The 18467-nt window shown below is 36.0% G+C and overlaps 1 protein-coding gene across 1 annotated transcript in view; it reads left to right on the forward strand.

The window, feature by feature from the left end:
* The first annotated feature begins 144 nt into the window (after window positions 1-144).
* Window positions 145-18467, forward strand: part of Rabl3 (RAB, member of RAS oncogene family like 3) — a 48729-nt gene continuing 30406 nt past the window's right edge. Inside the window, exons 1-2 of the mRNA XM_027935977.2 lie at window positions 145-214; window positions 4686-4777. Coding sequence (XP_027791778.1) covers window positions 169-214; window positions 4686-4777 — 138 coding nt within the window. The 5' untranslated portion in view covers window positions 145-168. The remainder of the gene's footprint in view (window positions 215-4685; window positions 4778-18467) is intronic.

An 18467-nucleotide genomic window follows, 5' to 3' on the forward strand; every position in this document is an offset into this window, starting at 1 on the left:
ACCACTCGCTGCCTTTAACCAGACCAGCCTATCACCATAGGTTAGCCTTCAATCAAGAGAGTCACACTGCGGCCGACCAATGAAATTGAAGGCCGTGCCCTCCCTGTCCCGCTGTGATTGGCCTAGAATCCCGGAACAGGCGTTGACCCCAGCGAAAGCAGTGGCAAGATGGCGTCCCTGGATCGGGTGAAGGTACTGGTGTTGGGAGACTCAGGTGAGCGGCTAAACCCTCCTCTGTGGCTCCCGACACTTTTCAGTTACCCAATACCTCTCACCCTTCACTGCTGTCCCCAGCTTCCTGGCTTTTCGGTCTGTAGCTGAGTTCCCTTTCGGAGCCTAAAGACTACACTTCCCAGAGGACTTTGCTCCATTTGCCGAATCGCCGTCGTCGCGTGGTGGGGGGCTGGTAGTGGAGTTAGCGCCTTGGTCTGCGGTTGCGGTTTTCCACGTTCGGCTTCCGAGCGACCGCTGCTTAAGAGAATTGCTTTATTTAAAATAATAATAATTTTTTTATCAATTGACTTACTTTTAAAAGTGCTGGCGCTGTTATTTTATTGGGAGCCGTGTAAGGAAGGGTACAGAAGTTAGTAGGACAGTGCCTTCAGAATATTTTGTTAAGTCTGACGTGCACCAAGAATGACACTGGCGAGCGCTTTGGTATATTAATTCATTTAATTCCAAGATTAGTCCTTTGACCCCATTATAGAGGAGAGAAAAGCGAGTAGCAGAGTTGTAAATGACAACTGGTTTGAACCCACGAGCTTAAACACATATGTTACGCAATGAAATAGTGAGTGGTAATCCTATTTCACTCTTAATCCAAAAATGGATTTCCATATTCTCATTTAATCTTAACTGAAAAACCTATTATGTTCTGAATTGTAGGAAACAGAGAAAGATGAAGATGAAGGCCACACTCAAAAGTGACTAGGACTTAATCCTGAGCCTAACTTAATCCTAGTGTTAAAATACTTCTTTTGACTCCCTGGACATTTGAAAACTACCTTTGAAATCTGCACCATCGCTCCAACAGCCTTACTCTCTTTCCCACATAACCTACGACTCTCCTAAAAACTTGAATAAATGCTGTTATAGATGTGCTTTTCTGGATTTGATCTTTGTGTGCTGTAAGCGATGACATTGTGTTACATGCTTGGAGACAAAGAGGACATACCCCAAAGAGCTTGAAAGCTAGCCTTACAGAGAGTATATCAAATTATGGTGGGAGAGGAACATCGTCACATTGCATGGGAACATTTGCAATTCAACATATCTTACAAAAAGTATTATTTAATATTCCTCAAATATTATTTAATATTCTTGCATTATGAAAATCTATAAATATAATCCCAATGTATGTCAATTTCATTTCTTTTATTGTGGAGCTTAAAATGACATTAAATCAATAAAATCACTTGGTGTAACTGATGAAGAAAGTAATGGTGGCCTAAAGGGACTTGGCAATACTCATCATCAAATACAATTTAAGACTAGAATCCAGAGTTAACACAGATCTTAATGGTGTATAAAGTAGATGTTCTTTCTACTAAGTAATTCCATTTTCTATTGTATCTAGCAGTCCCTTCATGTTACATGCTATTGGAGTTAGTTTATTTATTGTGTTTTTCAGTAGGTATATTGTATTAGATGCTGGGATTAAAACTGTAGAATCAGTGCATTGCAATAACAGGTAGAATTGGCCACTGCATTAAATGTGGAAAAGTAGTCAGGCAGTTAGTAAGTTTTCCCTCCACCCACCCCATTTTTCATTAGTTTTAAAAGAGACATCAGGGCCTGCATAATGCCCACCTGGAAGGTGATTGATCCTGTCACACATTCACTATTTGGTTTTATGTGCAAAGTCGGTTATTGTCTTTTTATCAGTTTCCTCTTAACAGTGATTTTCTAATTAACAGGTCAGAATACACACTTTGCACTTCATGTTCAAACTTCAAAGTTAATTTTGAATAAAAGGTTTATTTCCTTTGTGAACTTTTGAGAGTTTTTCAAATACATAAAGGAATGACTTGAGATTCGGAGACTTCTTTTGTATCCTACAGACAGAAATATTTGATAATCTATTAAGAATCATGAAAGACTTAATAACATAAACATACTGTTTTCTCTTTGTTCTTTCAGAGATTAGGGATGAGCTTAATACATTACCAACAACTGTATTTGGAGCTGACATTTATTTGATTATATTGGGCCTTTTTTCCCCAAAAGCAAATCAAGTTTATTCTTTTGATCTAATTTACTTCAACGACAGAAATATAGAATCAGAACCTCCTAAAATTCTCAAAAGAAATAAATAATTGGCCTCTATGCCTAGCACTTCAGCCTTTCTTAACTATTAGTTTCATCCATTGTCACTAATACTTACCACCTAAAGCTGTTTGTTCATGGAGAGATATACAATATTACTGCATAGAGATATTTACCCTGACACAGTAAAGCTAAACTAGGACTTAAGCCTTGCATGAAGCTGATAACTAAATGCCTTGATATGTGCTCCAACATAAACATATGTAAACACAATGTTAACAATATGCCCTAAAGATTAACGATAACATGCAATTCAGTAATGAACATATGCAATGAAATGAAGTTTGAGTACTCAGAAATCTTAAATGCTGATATGCTAAAAAAGAAGAAAAAAGAAAACCTTGGGAAATTTTTCAATTATATTAGATTATTAATATCTTTAGTGCATAAAGAGGTCATATAAATTAATAATAAAACCCAGTAGATAAATGGGCAGGGGAAAGATGAACAGAGATGATCATAATTTATATCTTTCCCAGAAAGTAAAGCAGAATAAAGCAAGTCTCGGGTTTTTTTTCTCTTATCAAAATAGCAAAGATAAAGAAAAACAGCTACATGTTCATATGTGTGACTGGTGACAGTGTAATCAGATGAAAGTAATTTGCCAACATGTATTAAGAACTTTTAATTTTTTTCCCTTGTACATGTTGATGTTCTTGGAAGACATACCAAGGAAATAATTTTAAACAAATGTTTAAATAGAAATAAAAACTTAGTGTAGTGAAATTTTTTAAACACACTAAATCTATAATAATGATAGAATAGTTAAATAAATCATTATATCTACTGTATAAAGTACTATGGAAATATTTAAGTGTTTATGAAGATTCTATAACAACTTGCAAATTGTCCCCTACCATGATATGGGGATTAAACCCGGAGGTGCTCTATCCACTAAGTTATACCCCCATCCCTTTTTATTTTTTATTTATTAATATACAGGGTCTTGCTAAGCTGCTAAGGCTGGCCTCCCAGTTTGATGCTTAAAGAGCACTTATGTATCACAGACATAATACAACCATACCCATTCACATAGAAACTTTTAGTCAATAAATACTGATTAAGGCCCTGTTCTGAGTACTGTCCATTAAAAAAAAAAAAAAAAAAGGAGTAAAACCCAGCCCCAACACTCAAGGAACTTAAACAGTGAATAAAACCTAGAAATAAGAGTAAAACTGTTTAAAGTGCCCTATAGGAAAATATACTGGGTAGAGTGGAAGTGCATTGGATGGTGTGCTTAGTTCTACCTGTATGGAGTCATAAAATACTTTTTAGAATGTTCCTGAGTCTTGAAAGAGTAATTGACCAGGTCAGTGGGGGAGGAGAGAGAGGATGGATAGGCTGTTTGTGGTAGAGCAAGCTATGTAAGCAAAGGCTTATGATATTTGTATTATTTTAAAGTATACCATGCATATCATCACAATAGAAGGAATAAACATAAGTGATGGATTTATACATAATAATTCACAGAGATGATCTAAATCATTGAGGTAGCTAGTGATTCATAAAGATTCCCCAACTATACCTGTCATAATGGAATCCCAAAATGCTTTTAAATGAATGAGTGACTCCAAAGAGGTATAGGGGAGTGTTCATTCCCTTTCTTCATACAGATCTCCCAAGTGCCACCCTTAGCATTAATAATTAGATTGCCTTAAGACCAGAAGGAGATCTAAAATGAGATAAAATGCTGCTTCAAAGTAAAAGACCATGATGTAGAAGAAATTAGAGTTGCTCTTTTGATTCAAAGGGTAAATTTGTGCTGCTTTTAAAAAATCACTAACTGGGAGAATTGGAGTGCCTGAAAATGGATTTGTTAGATGGTAAGTCCTGCTTACTGACAGCATTCAGTAACAGGGTAACAGGGTGCCATGAAAGGGACCCTGTACCTCATCATGGGTGTACAGGGTAGATGGATTACCTCTAAAATCTGTTAACATTCTGCAATCCTAAAATAGGCTGAGTAGATAGTCAAATATTTACCAGGAAAGGGGTTAGTTATTATGAAATTGCCCTACTCCAGTGGTTCAAAGTGAAGCTCCCAGACTAGTAGCATCAGTATCACCTGAGAACATGTTAGAAATTTTAAAATCCTGGATGCTATTATAGACATGCTAAATTGGAAAGCCTGGGACCAGGATCCAGCTCTCTGATTTTGATGCTAAATTGAAAAGGATCACTGCCCTTAACTATCTTCACTTTCATTCTTATTTCAAGCTTATATCATTGATATGATCTGAACATACCTTTAAACATATTGCACTTTAAATACCATTATTACTGCATATTCTTATTCTTACTTTGAACATAGAGATTTCAGTATGTCTTTCATATTACTATAGTTCTTGTATCTTTTCCAGGTGTTGGAAAATCTTCACTAGTCCATCTTCTCTGCCAAAATCAAGTGTTGGGAAATCCATCATGGACTGTGGGCTGCTCAGTGGATGTCAGAGTATGTGTCTCTTATGTTTTTAGTAGTCATACTAAAGATAATGCCTTCAAATTACATGATTAGATTATACTACAGTAAACATTAAGTAATAATAAAAGCTGGCATTTGTTAGGCAGCTGGTATGTGCCACGTATTATGCTAAATGCTTTACATGTCTTAGTTTCTATTTGATCTTTTTTTTTAAGCTGTGCTATTCAGGTGCAAAATATAAAGCATAGGGACTAACATGTGTTGCTATTAATTAGAAATCTTCTGTCCACCTAATTACTATTCTTAAGTTAATTTCTAGTTACTTATGAAAGATGTGGGTTTTGGGCTGGGATTGTGGCTCAGTGGTAGAGCGCTTGTCTAGCATGTGTGTGGCACTGGGTTTGATCCTCAGCACCACATAAAAAATAAAGCAAAAGGTATTGTGTCCATCTACAACTAAAAAAATATATTTTTTATTTTTTTTTTAATCTTTCATGTTGTGCAGTTATACTAACCTATGTTTAGGTGCAAATGAGTTTTTGTTCATCACTCTATTCAGAAATTGCTGTACTTCTCATATCTTCATTTTTCAAAATTTTAAGCCATTATCTGTTTGTCTCTCCTCATTCACTCTCTTCCTTTTGAATTTTTATGTATTCCAGATGATGTACTCATATTTTTCTTTCAATTAACTAAGAATTTCTTCAGCTATATTTAATCTATTTTTTATCATATCTACTCAGTTTTTCAAATAAGTATAATTTTAAATTTCTAGGTGTTCCTTTGGTTCTTTATCAAATGCCCGAAATTTTCAAGCTGTACTATTTTTTTTCAATATGGTTTACACTTTTAAAAAAATCTTTATTTTATTTATTTATTTTTATGTGGTACTGAGGATCGAACCCAGTGCTCACATGTGTGAGGCAAGTGCTCTGCCACTGAGCTACAACCCCAGCCCTGTACTTTATAAGAAAAAAAAAAAAAAAAATATATATATATATATATATATATATATATGGACTTTATTCATGTGCAGTGCTAAGAATCGAACCCAGTGCTTCATACATGCTAAGGCAAGTTGCTCTACCACTGAGTCACAGCCCTGTGGTTTGCCCTTTTTATTGTAATAATTTTCAACATGCTTGCTTTATAGTTTATATAGTATATATTTTGGATTATACTATTTGGGGAGCTATAGGAGAAGATTCCTACTTGCTGTATATACTGCTCTACTTTGTAGAAATATACCTCCTTGTATTGTTTGTAATTCTTGGAAAATATTCACATTTTCAGCAGAATTTTTTTTTCTTCATCCTGCTGAAGTCCTACCATGTTTCTAAATTCTTAGATGTTGTAAAATTATCCTTGTATAGTGCCTTTTCATATCTTTTGTTCCTACGGCCCACTGGAATGTTCATGGTTCTTATAATTTCTCAGCTCAGTTTTCATGTCATGTAAATAATGTAGATTTCCCCCAACATCCATTTGTAGCTCAGGCCTACGATTTTCATTTCTTTTAGACCTTTTGCCTGTTCTCTACCACACGCATCTGAAGTCCTTGACAAAAAGTTTTTTTCTGTTTCCCTGAATCTATAGACACAATTTTTCCAACTGTCTCTTTCACTGACTAGGTAGCTCATCAAGAGTCCAGATTTCAAGAAAGAAACCACAGTTTAGGGTTTATCACTTACCTGTACACATGCTTGCCTTAAAAGCTGGAAAATGGGTCTGCTATTCCTGGACAGGCACTAAAATCCAGTCACCAGTCCCTGAAGCTACATCTGAATTTGTTTCAGTTCTGGTTTCTTACTCATATTTATATAAGTGCTGTCTTCATTTCTAGCCTCTGGAGATATCCCTTTCTTTCTCTTGACTTTCTTTTGTGGTAGTTTATCTCTCTTTGTCTTTATCTTTCTGAAAATATTTTTATAGCATTTCTATGAGTTTGAAGTGGAAATCAACCTATCTGTGTTATTTTAGCCTACCATGTTTCTAAATTCTTATGGAAGTTTTAGATCATGAATTCAATGGCAATTTTATTTAGGTTTAGGAGACCATACAGCATATGCTGAACAAAATTTTTCTTTAGACTTTTCTAGGTCCCTTTCTACAAAAGGTGTGGCACATTGAAAAGAAACTTAGATGTAAACAACCACTCCCTGGGTCAATTGCATTTGCTTCTTCAAGAGAGACTTTGGACTAATCAGTTTACTTCCTGAGGCTTAGTTACATCATCTACAAAATAGAAGTAAATAACAGTATCTGCTGTATCTAGTCTATAGGCTTATAAAGAGAATCAGAGAAGCTTAATAGATACACACTTATACTCTAGTGCTTTACAATTTGAAGTTGAAATTGAACTTTTGTCAAATTTTGTCCCTTCCTTTACCCTTTACCCTACCCCCACCTGGAGCCCAGTCTGCACATATTCCACCTTTGCCTTGCCCCCTACCTTTGTAGTATTGAGTCAGCTAAAACTCAGTACCAGGTGAAATCAAAGTGTCAGTAATATGCATCTTTGTTTCATTTCCAATCTTGGGAAATTTTTAATTGTACCATGAAGTAAAGTGTTTGCTGTAAAATTTTTTTGTAGGTACAAGTTATTAAAGAAATTCCTTTTAGTCCCATTTTGATAGAAGTTTGTATCATGAGTGGGTATTGAATTTTATCAGTTGAATTGTTATGATAATCATGATTTTCCTGGTTAATTTTTTTGTCTTGGTAAATTATGTTAGTTGGTTTTTAAATGTTAAATCAAACTTGCAATTCTGGAATAAATCCAACTTGGTCTTGATAAGCCTGTCTTTTGATGTATCACTAGATCCAGTTTCCTATTTTTTTTTCAGTTTTTTGCATCTAAATTCATGAGAAAGGTTGGCCTGTTATTGTCCTTTCTATAATCTCCTGTAGAATTTTGTTGTTGTTGTTTTTTGTAGATGGACACTATATCTTTATTCTGTTTATTTTATTTTTATGTGGTGCTGAGGATCGAACCCAGTGCTTCACATAGCCTAGGCAAGCGCTCTACCACTGAGCCGCAACCCCAGCCCTCCTTGTAGAATTTTGATATCAGGATTATATTAGCCTTATTAAAAAGTTGGCAAGGGCTGGAGTTGTGGCTCAGCAATAGAGCATTTGACTAGCATACGTGAGGCACTGGGTTTGATCCCCAGCATCACACATGTACAAAAATACTTGACGAATATTGTCTCCAAAAGAGTTTATAAAAGATTGGTATTATTTTTTCCTTAGATATTTGAATTCACAGGTATAACCATTTGAACTTAAGTTTTTCTATGTGGGAAATTTTTCAATAACATTTAGAAAAATGTATTTTTTCTTGTGTTAGTTGTGGTGATTTATGATTTTGAAAGAATTTGTCTTGCTTGTTGAGTACAGTGTTCTAAGTATGTCAATTAGCTCAAGATTGTTAATTATTTGTTTAATTGTTCTATATCTCTATTGATTTTTTTTCCTGCCTGCCTGTTTCATCAGTTACTAAGGAATGAGTATTATAACTCCTACTATAAGTATAGATTTGTCCATTTTTTAATTCTGTTTTTTGTTTATGTATTTTGAGCTTATATGTATGCTAATTTAAGATTGTTTAAACTTCCTGAAGAATTTAATGGTGTATTATTGTGATATGGCCCTGTGTATACCTGGTAATACATTGTACCTTGAAGTTTATCTTCTGTGATATTAAAATAGCAAAAACAATTTATGTTAGTTAGCATTTGTGCTGCAAATCTTTTTCCATTTTTTCACTTTCATATTTCTGATGTCTTTATATTGATGGTGTCTCTTATAAATAGGATATAAATATATTTTGTTTCAATGACCAGTCTGACAGTTTTCATTTGATTCTTGGACCTTGCCCCTGTATATTCTTTTTCAGAGTACCCTGGAATCTGCATTTTACAAAACATCTGTGATGATTCTGGTAGAGGTGAACAGTATTTTGAGGAACACTGGGGAGAGTGGGGAATTGGTTTTCCAGGTGGACATAAAAGTGGTTAATAGAAGATTTAAAGCAGAGGTGCAAGACTAAGAATCAGATGCTGATAAGAAGCTGCTGCGGGGTATTAACAATAAGGCAGCAGGAGAGGGGGAGTATAGCTGATTGTCCAAAAATTCTAAAGAGTAGGTTTCTTTCTTTTTTCTTTTTTTAAGTTATTTTTAGATATACATGACAATAGAGTGTATTTTGACATACATATGTGGAATATAACTTCCCATTCTTGTAGTTGTAAATGATGTGGAGTTACACTGGTCATGTATTCATAATGAACAAAGGAAAGTTATGTCAGATTCATTCTACTGTCTTTCCTATTCCCATTCCCCATCTTTCTTTCATTCCCTTTTGTCTAATCCAATGAACTTTTATCCTTCCCTCTGCACCCCCTTATTGTGTGTTACCATTTGTATATCATAGAGACTATTCACCCTTTGGTTTTGGGAAATTAGTTTATTTCACTTAGCATGACAGTTTCCATATCCATCCATTTACTGGAAAATGCCATAATTTCATTCTTCTTTATGGCTAAATAATATTCCATTGTGTATATATACCACATTTTCTTTATCCATTTATTTGTTGAAGGGCACCTAGGTTGGTTCCATAGCTTAGTTATTGTGAATTGAGCTGCTATTAACATCGATGTGGCTGCGTTACTATAGTATGCTGATTTTAAGTCCTTTGGGTGTATACTGAGGAGTGGAATAACTGGGTCAATCTCCACACTGTTCTGCAGACTGGTTGCACCAATTTTTAGTCCCACCAGGAATGTATGAGTGTACTTTTTTCTTCACATTCTCACCAACATTTATTGTTACTTGTGTTCTTGATAATTGCCATTCTGACTGGAGTAAAATAAAATCTCAGTGTGGTTTTAATTTGCATTTCTCCAATTGCTAGAGATGTTGAACACTTTTTCATATATTTGTTGACTGATCATATTTATTCTGTGAATTGCCTGAGCAGTTCCTGTGCCCATTTATTGATTGGGTTATTTATTTATTTTTTGTTTGGTGTTTAGTTTTTTGAGTTCTTTGTATACCCTAGAGATTAATGCTCTATCTGAGGTTCAGGTGGTAAAGATTTTCTCCCATTCTGTAGGCTCTCTCTTCACAAGAACAGATTTCTTACATAAGGTGGAAGAACAATGTATAGAAGTAACGTTGGAGAGTAAGCAAGTCATTTCCTGTTTCTCAACTTGAAGGTAGAGTGTTGAAGAGTGAATGGCATATATCTGAGAGGCTCAAAGAGAAATGCATTAGGGGTAAAGGTAGGCACTAGAAATAAAATGAGGTTGAAGGTAAGATGAATTTTTTTTAATAATGGTGTAAGGTTCCAGGAGAAAAATGGAAATATTTGGAGGTAAGAAACCATTGAGGGTTAAATGATGTGTGGAGAAAGCAGAGAGCAGTTTGGGGACAAAAATGTGAGAGACCAATTGAGGACCCAACCCGAAGAGTAACTGAGGGTAACAGATATGTAAAATTTCCTAAGTATAACTAGTAGCAAAATTTTCAAAAGAAACTATGTCAGTATCCCCTTATGTTAGAATGGGGACTTGATTGTATTTGCAATTAATACTTTTATGCATATCCTGGAGAGCAGGCCAACATGAAATTAGTTCTCAAGACTGAACAAATTTTAGAAGCAACAATAGCAATTCCTTTTGGAAGCCCCCTGCTTTTGAAGAAAGTAATTAGGGTTCCCTAGCAATTAGCTTAGAATAGACTGAAGATTTTTGAACTCTTCATGTAGTTCTAGGAATTCTTGGAAGGGTATAAAATTAAACAAGAGGATACAGGAGTAAAAAGTACAAATAGTCAAAGAAAAAATGTTATATAATAGTGTGACTGATTTTATTGGCATGAGTGTGGTACTAATTGATTCTTTTAAAGCCAGTCTGGTCTGAATTACATTTGTGTAGATGAATGGGTCATGAGAGACTGAAAATGACCTTGCGTTCATTGTTATCTTAAGCTAGTTGATCTCTGTCTTTCTTCTTTGAAAAGAATACATTTTTGACAACATAAATAAAAACCATTTTATGATGGTGAGATATAGGTAAAAAGGCACACTCATTCATTGTTGGTGGGACTGCAAATTGGTGCAACCACTCTGGAAAGCAGTAGGGAGATTCCTTAGAACACTTGGAATGGAACCACCATCTGACCCAGCTATCCCACTCCTCCGTCTATACCCAAAGGACTTAAAATCAGCATACTATAGTAATGCAGCCACATTGATGTTCATAGCAGCTGAATTCACAATAGCTAAACTGTAGAAGCAACCTAAATGCCCTTCAGTAGACGAATATATAAAGAAAATGTGGTACATATACACAATGGAATATCAAGCTAAATGAAGTAAGCCAATTTCAAAAAACCAAAGGCCAAATGTTCTATCTAATAAGTAGATGCTGATCTATAATTGGGGGGACATGGGAAAATGGAGGAACTTTGATGGGACAAAGGATGGTGAGGGGGAATGGAGGTAGGAAACATGGTGGAATGAGATGGACATCATTACCCTAGGTACATGTATGACTGGACATGTGGTACAACACTACATCATGTACAACCACAGAAATGTAAAGTTGTGCTGAAATTGTGTACAATGAAGCAAAATTCATTCTGCTGTCATATATACCTAATTAAAATAATTTTTTGTAAAAAGCATTTTAAAACTAATCTTAAAATAAATTGTCATAGACATGTAAAACACTTTTACTGTTATTATAGTAAAATAAATAGTTCTCTCTAGGGAAAAAAAAAACTGCTTAAAGCTTATAAAGACTTTACCTAAATAGCTAGGATACTGTCTCTTGCAGCAACTTTTATATTACAATTATAGTTCCTATATTATTGAGACTTGTGAAAGGGAATCTCCAGAACTAATGTAGATACATGAATACCCCCTCTTCAAAACTCTTAGAAACAGTTGCTCAATTTAGCTCGTTTAAGATCTGGTAACAGCCAACTAAAAATAGAGAGGATAAAGGTGGTAATATAATTGTTTAATTTTAGGTACTGGTTGAAGCTAATGAGTTTATATGTAGGTACTCAGTAATTAACATTTTGGATTCGGTATTTAGCATAGAGGTGTTTATAAGTGAATTGAAGATAAAAGAAGGAAAAGTTGGGGGCTGGGGTTGTAGTTCAGTGGTATAGTGCCTGCTTAGCATGCATGAGGCACTGGGTTCGATCTCAGCACTACATAGTAAGTAAATAAATGTATTGTATCCATCTACAACTTTAAAAAAAAATTTTTTTTAATTTTTAAATGAAGGAAAGGTTTTGTTTTGTGGTATTTTTCTTTTGTTGTTTTGTTACCTCAAGTCTAATGGAGTTATATAAATGCATGACTATTCCTAATTATAAAAATAAAGACTTTCAAAGTTTAATTTTTTCACAGATTATAAATAAGAAAATTGATTTGCCATTTCTGGTTCATTTTAATGGGATTTTAACTCTCTAATCACACATTGCATACAATCAATATATATTGATGTCCTCTTTGGACAACAATGTCCAAACAATGTACAAGCACTGGGGGGAAATAAGAAAAGGCATAGTCTATTCTCACTAAGAATATGAAGTAGATCTAACAGAGGGAACAAGATAGATAGATAGATTGATTGATTGATTGATAGATACACACATGTATATATATATACACATACATATGTATACACACATGTATATTACATTTAAGATCATATATATGATCATTTTAAAGATCAAAGTAAGGTTAACTATCATTATTAACATTATTTTAAAGTTATATATATGATATATTATCTGTAAAGTAGGGTACTATTAGTGTCCCATTTGACCATGAATAAGTTGAGGCACAGAGATGTTAACCTGACTTTTCCAAGGTCACATTGCTAGTAAATTATGGGGTTGAGATTCAAACCCAGGCAATCTGCTTCAAGATTTTGTATTTTTTATTATTACTTTGTACTTGATATTAAGAAATAGGTATTCTGATGGTATTTGATATAGTGACCATTGCCCCATGTGGTAATTTAAGTTTAAATTAACTAAAGTTAAATGTTTAGTTCCTCAGTTCAATAAGGCACATTTCAACTGCTCAGAAATAATGTTGCTAGTGGTTACTATATTGGACATTTGCTTCATTGCAGAAAGTTCTGTGGGACAGCACTGATGTAGAATATAAATATTAAGTAGTTCCAAAAGGGTGGTGTGCATGTGAAGAATATAAAATTCTGCTAGGTATTAATGATTAAATGGGTGGCCTTGGTAACTGTTCCTCAGGAAGGGAGTAACATCATAGGTAAAAGAGAAGAAAATGATAAGTTCAGTGCTGGACTTGGTGGAGGGGAGGTATTTCTGAGTTTTTCAACAGAAATTGGCCAAAAAATATTTGAAAATAAAAGTTTTTAAAACTCAAGAAAGAACTCTGGAGTTAGAATCATCTTCATAGAAATAATTCTGAACCATAAGAACCAATGAGGCCTTTGTTTTTTTTTTGTGTGTGTGTGTGTTTTGTGTGGTATTTTTGTGAGACAAAGTCACACTGTGTTGCCCACACTTGAGTTCACAAGCTCCTGGGCTCAAGCAAGCCTCCTGCCTCAGACTTCTCTGTAGCTGGGACTACACTCACGTGACATCACATGTGGCTACAAACGTGATTTTCAAAAAGAAAATTTAGACAAGAAAGAACATTGGAGTATATCTACAGAGATGAGGTGAAAGGGGTCAGGTAATGATTGATCAGGAGTAGGAGGTAATGAACTACCACAAGAACAAAAATAAATTAAAATCTCATGAAGGATAGATTGATTTTTAGTATGAAATGCTGTAGAGATATAGGATCAAGAGAGAAAAACAAATACTGGATTTGGTGATGATGAAATTAATGTTGTTACTTGAAAGAACAGTTGTGTATTTGTGACAGAACAATTGTGTATTTGTGATATATTTTACTAGCAACCTAGGCCAAAGGCCTGACGCTGGGGGTCTCAATAAATCAGGTCCAACCACTTACCCCAAAACCAAATGAAAAAAATAACAATACAAAGTGGGAAAGAAACATTAGTTAGTATGGCTGTATTGGGGAAGGCAAGTGAGATTAAGCATCTCAGCCCTGTATACCTGGGTACTGACATGAGCTTCAGCTTTAACTAGAGGGAGAATAGAACAGGGGGCAAGAGGTATGCATACTGAAGTAGTCTTGGTCAAACTGTGATCTGGTTGATCATTATCTCATTTCTGGTCACACAAGACTTACAGGTGTCAAGGATAGGGAGCACTCTTCATTTGTTTCACAGGGCATTTATCAGACCTGTGATCCTGGAAGGGGGCACTTTGGTTCCCATGAGATAATTGTTTTTGCTTGGATTGGGGTGAAGGGCAGTTTAATCTGCCTGAAAGGTTCCACTGTTTGAAGACTTCCAGGCACCACTCCAGGGGTCTGGAACAGGAATTTGCAAAAGCTGGCAGCTGACAATCTTAATTTAGTAACTCTTATACCTTAATTACTCTTGTCTTTGTCCTTGAAAGGGGCAGATTAACATTTTGGGATGAACATTCCTTCAATGATTAACATTACTGTATGTAGAGTTGAGCAGGAATCTGACCCAAAATTTAAGGTAATAAAAGAGATAGATACAAAATTAAGGCAAAGATGCCAAGCTTTTATTCTGCTTTTAGTTACCTATCAGGCATCCCTGGCCTCAAGTGAGGAGGTGAAACAGAGAGCTCCTCCTCATGCTGATAATAAACACTTCCTTGTGCTGAGGACAGACACCAGGGAAATTAAGACTAACATATTCCCTGGCTAACACAGCCTAGCTAAAATTATGTATATCACCTAGCTTTTGCTTCTATAAATTGTAACTGGTGCCAGCACAGTGGCCCACACCTGTAATCCTAGGGGCTCAGGCAGCTGAGGCAGGAGGATCACAAGTTCAAAGCCAGTCTCAGCAAAAGCAAGGCGCTAAGCAACTCAGTGAGACCCTGTCTCTAAATAAAATACAAAATAGGACTGGGGATGTGGCTCAGTAGTTGAATGCCCCTGAGTTCAAGCCCCCATACCAAAAAAAAAAAAAAAAAAAAAAAGTAACTGCTTAGGTGGGACCAGCAGCTTAATCAAACCACATAAAATTCATTTCCCCCTTTTTTTATCATTTGCCTATTTTTTATTCTTTTTTTTGATTTTTAAAAAAAATAAATGATAGCAGAATGCATTACAATTCTCATTACACATATCAGCACAATTTTTCATATCTCTGGTTGTATATAAAGAATGTTGACACCAATTCGTGTCTTCATACATGTACTTTGGATAATGATGTCTATCACATTCCACCTTCCTTGCTAATCCCCTGCTCCCTCCCTTTCCCTCCCACCCTTCTGCCCTATCTAGAATTCATTTATTCCTCCCATGCTCCCCGTCCCTACCCCACTATGAGTCAGCCTCCTTATATCAGAGAAAACATTTGGCATTTGTTTTGGGGGGGATCAGCTAACTTCACTTAGCATTATCTTCTCCAATGCCATCCATTTACCTGTAAATGCCATGATTTTTTTTTAAGAGAGAGAGAGAGAGAGAATTTTTTTTAATATATTTTTTTTTAGTTTTTGGCGGACACAACATCTTTGTTTGTATGTGGTGCTGAGGATCGAACCCAGGCCGCACGCATGCCAGGCGAGCGCGCTACCACTTGAGTCATATCCCCAGCCCCAAAATGCCATGATTTTATTCTCTTTTATTGCTGAGTAAAATTCCATTGTGTATATATGCCACATTTTTTTTATCCATTCATCTATTGAAGGGCATTCAGGTTGACCCAACAGTTTAGCTATTGTGAATTGTGCTGCTATAAACATTGATGTGGCTGTGTCCCTGTAGTATGCTATTTTTAAGTCTTTTGGGTATAGACTGAGGAGAGGGATAGCTGGGTCAAATGGTGGTTCCATTCCCAGATTTCCAAGGAATCTCCATCCTGCTTTTCATATTGGCTGCACTAATTTGCAGTCCCACCAGCAATGTATGAGTGTGTCTTTTCCCCACATCTTCGCCAACACTTATTTTTTATGTGGGCTAGTGGCCAAACCCAGATAGCTGAGATCCAGAAAGTCTCCCTAGTTGGGCTGCCTGTATACCAGAGTTAGTGCTTTTTAGCAAAAGCATCTCTCTAAGTCTGGGCAAAAGAAGAAATACAGACAGAGGTTTAAATCAGTCTTTCACAAAGTTTAAAAGTTAAACAAATTGGGCTGGGGATGTGGCTCAAGTGGTAGTGTGCTCACCTGGCATGCACGGAGCGCTGGGTTCGATCCTTAGCACCACATAAAAATAAAATAAAGATGTTGTGTCCACCAAAAACTAAAAAATAAATATTAAAAAAAACTTTCTCTCTCTCTTTAAAAAAAAAGTTAAAGAAATTAATGGGTACAGAATAAAAGGGAAGGGTTTTGTTTTGTTTTAAACATAGAGGACACAAACTTGATAAAGGCAAAGAGAAATTACTAGAAAGGAAGAGGCAGTTAACAGTAACCTCTATATTATTCATTTATTTGTTCATTCACTGTATGTGTTGCATACCTATTAGCTACCAGACCTGGTTGAGGCACTGGAAGCATAGCAGTAAATTAGGCAAATAATTCCTATTTCACTAGTTGCTCTTTCTCTCTGTCTCTCTCTCTGTCTCTCTCTCTCCCCCCCTCCCCCCCCCTCTGGGTACTGGGGATTCAACTCAGGGGCACTCGACCACATCCCCAGCCCTATTTTGAATTTTATTTGGAGACAGGGTCTCACTGAATTGCTTAACGCCTTGCTTTTGCTGAGGCTGGCTTTGAACTTTTTTTTTGTTTGTTTGTTTTGTTTTCTTTTTTTTCTTATTTTTATTGGTTGTTCAAAACATTACAAAGCTCATGATATATCATCTTTCATACATTTGACTCAAGTGGGTTATGAACTCCGATTTTTACCCCAAATAAAAATTGCAGAATCACATCGGTTACACACTCACATTTTTACATAAAGGCATATTAGTGACTGTTGTATTCTGCTACCTTTCCTATCCCCTACTATCCCCCCTCCCCTCCCCTCCCATCTTCCCTCTCTACCTCATCTGCTGTTGTTCAATTCTCTCCCTTGTTTCCCCCCTCCCTTTCCCCTCACAACCTCTTATATGTAATTTTGTGTAACATAGAGGGTCTCCTACCATTTCCATACAGTTTCCCTTCTCTCTCCCTTTCTCTCCCCCCACTCGTCTCTGTTTAATGTTAATCTTTTCCTCATGCTCTTCCTCCCTGTTCTGTTCTTAGTTGCTCTCTTTATATCAAAGAAGACATTTGGCATTTGTTTTTTTAAGGATTGGCTAGCTTCGCTTAGCATAATCTGCTCTAATGCCATCCATTTCCCTGCAAATTCCATGATTTTGTCATTTTTTAGTGCTGCGTAATACTCCATTGTGTATAAATGCCACATTTTTTTTATCCATTCATCTATTGAAGGGCATCTAGGTTAGTTCCACAGTCTAGCTATTGTGAATTGTGCTGCTATGATCATTGATGTGGCAGTATCCCTATAGTACGCTCTTTTAAGATCCTCAGGGAATAGTCCGAGAAGGGCGATAGCTGGGTCAAATGGTGGATCCATTCCCAGCTTTCCCAGGAATCTCCATACTGCTTTCCAAATTGGCCTCACCAATTTGCAGTCCCACCAGCAATGTACAAGTGTACCCTTTTCCCCACATCCTCGCCAACACTAATTGTTGTTTGACTTCCTAATGGCTGCCAATCTTACTGGAGTGAGATGGTATCTTAGGGTGGTTTTGATTTGCATTTCTCTGACTGCTAGAGATGGTGAGCATTTTTTCATGTACTTGTTGATTGATTGTATGTCCTCCTCTGAGAAGTGTCTGTTCAGGTCCTTGGCCCATTTGTTGATTGGGTTATTTGTTATCTTATTGTTTAATTTTTTGAGTTCTTTGTATATTCTGGATATTAGGGCTCTATCTGAAGTGTGAGGGGTAAAAACTTGTTCCCAGGATGTAGGCTCTCTATTTACCTCTTTTATTGTTTCTCTTGCTGAGAAAAAACTTTTTAGTTTAAGTAAGACCCATTTATTTATTCTTGTTATAAACTCTTGGGCTATGGGCATCCTATTAAGGAATTTGGAGCCTGACCCCACAATATATAGATCGTAGCCAACTTTTTCTTCTATCAGATGCAGTGTCTCTGATTTGATATCTAGGTCCTTGATCCATTTTGAGTTAACTTTTGTGCATGGCGAGAGAAAGGGATTCAGTTTCATTTTGTTGCATATGGATTTCCAATTTTCCCAGCACCATTTGTTGAAGATGCTATCCTTCCTCCATTGCATGCTTTTAGCCCCTTTATCAAATATAAGAAAGTTGTAATTTTGTGGATTGGTCTCTGTGTCCTCTATTCTGTACCATTGGTCCACCTGCCTGTTTTGGTACCAGTACCACGCTGTTTTTGTTACTATTGCTCTGTAGTACAGTTTGAAATCTGGTATCGCTATACCTCCCGATTCACACTTCCTGCGTAGAATTGCTTTTGCTATTCTGGGTCTTTTGTTTTTCCATATGAATTTCATGATTGCTTTATCTATTTCTACAAGAAATGCCATTGGGATTTTGATTGGCATCGCATTAAACCTGTAGAGAACTTTGGGTAATATCGCCATTTTGATGATGTTAGTTCTGCC

Source organism: Marmota flaviventris, chromosome 8, assembly GCF_047511675.1.
Source record: "Marmota flaviventris isolate mMarFla1 chromosome 8, mMarFla1.hap1, whole genome shotgun sequence".
NCBI lineage: Eukaryota > Metazoa > Chordata > Mammalia > Rodentia > Sciuridae > Marmota > Marmota flaviventris.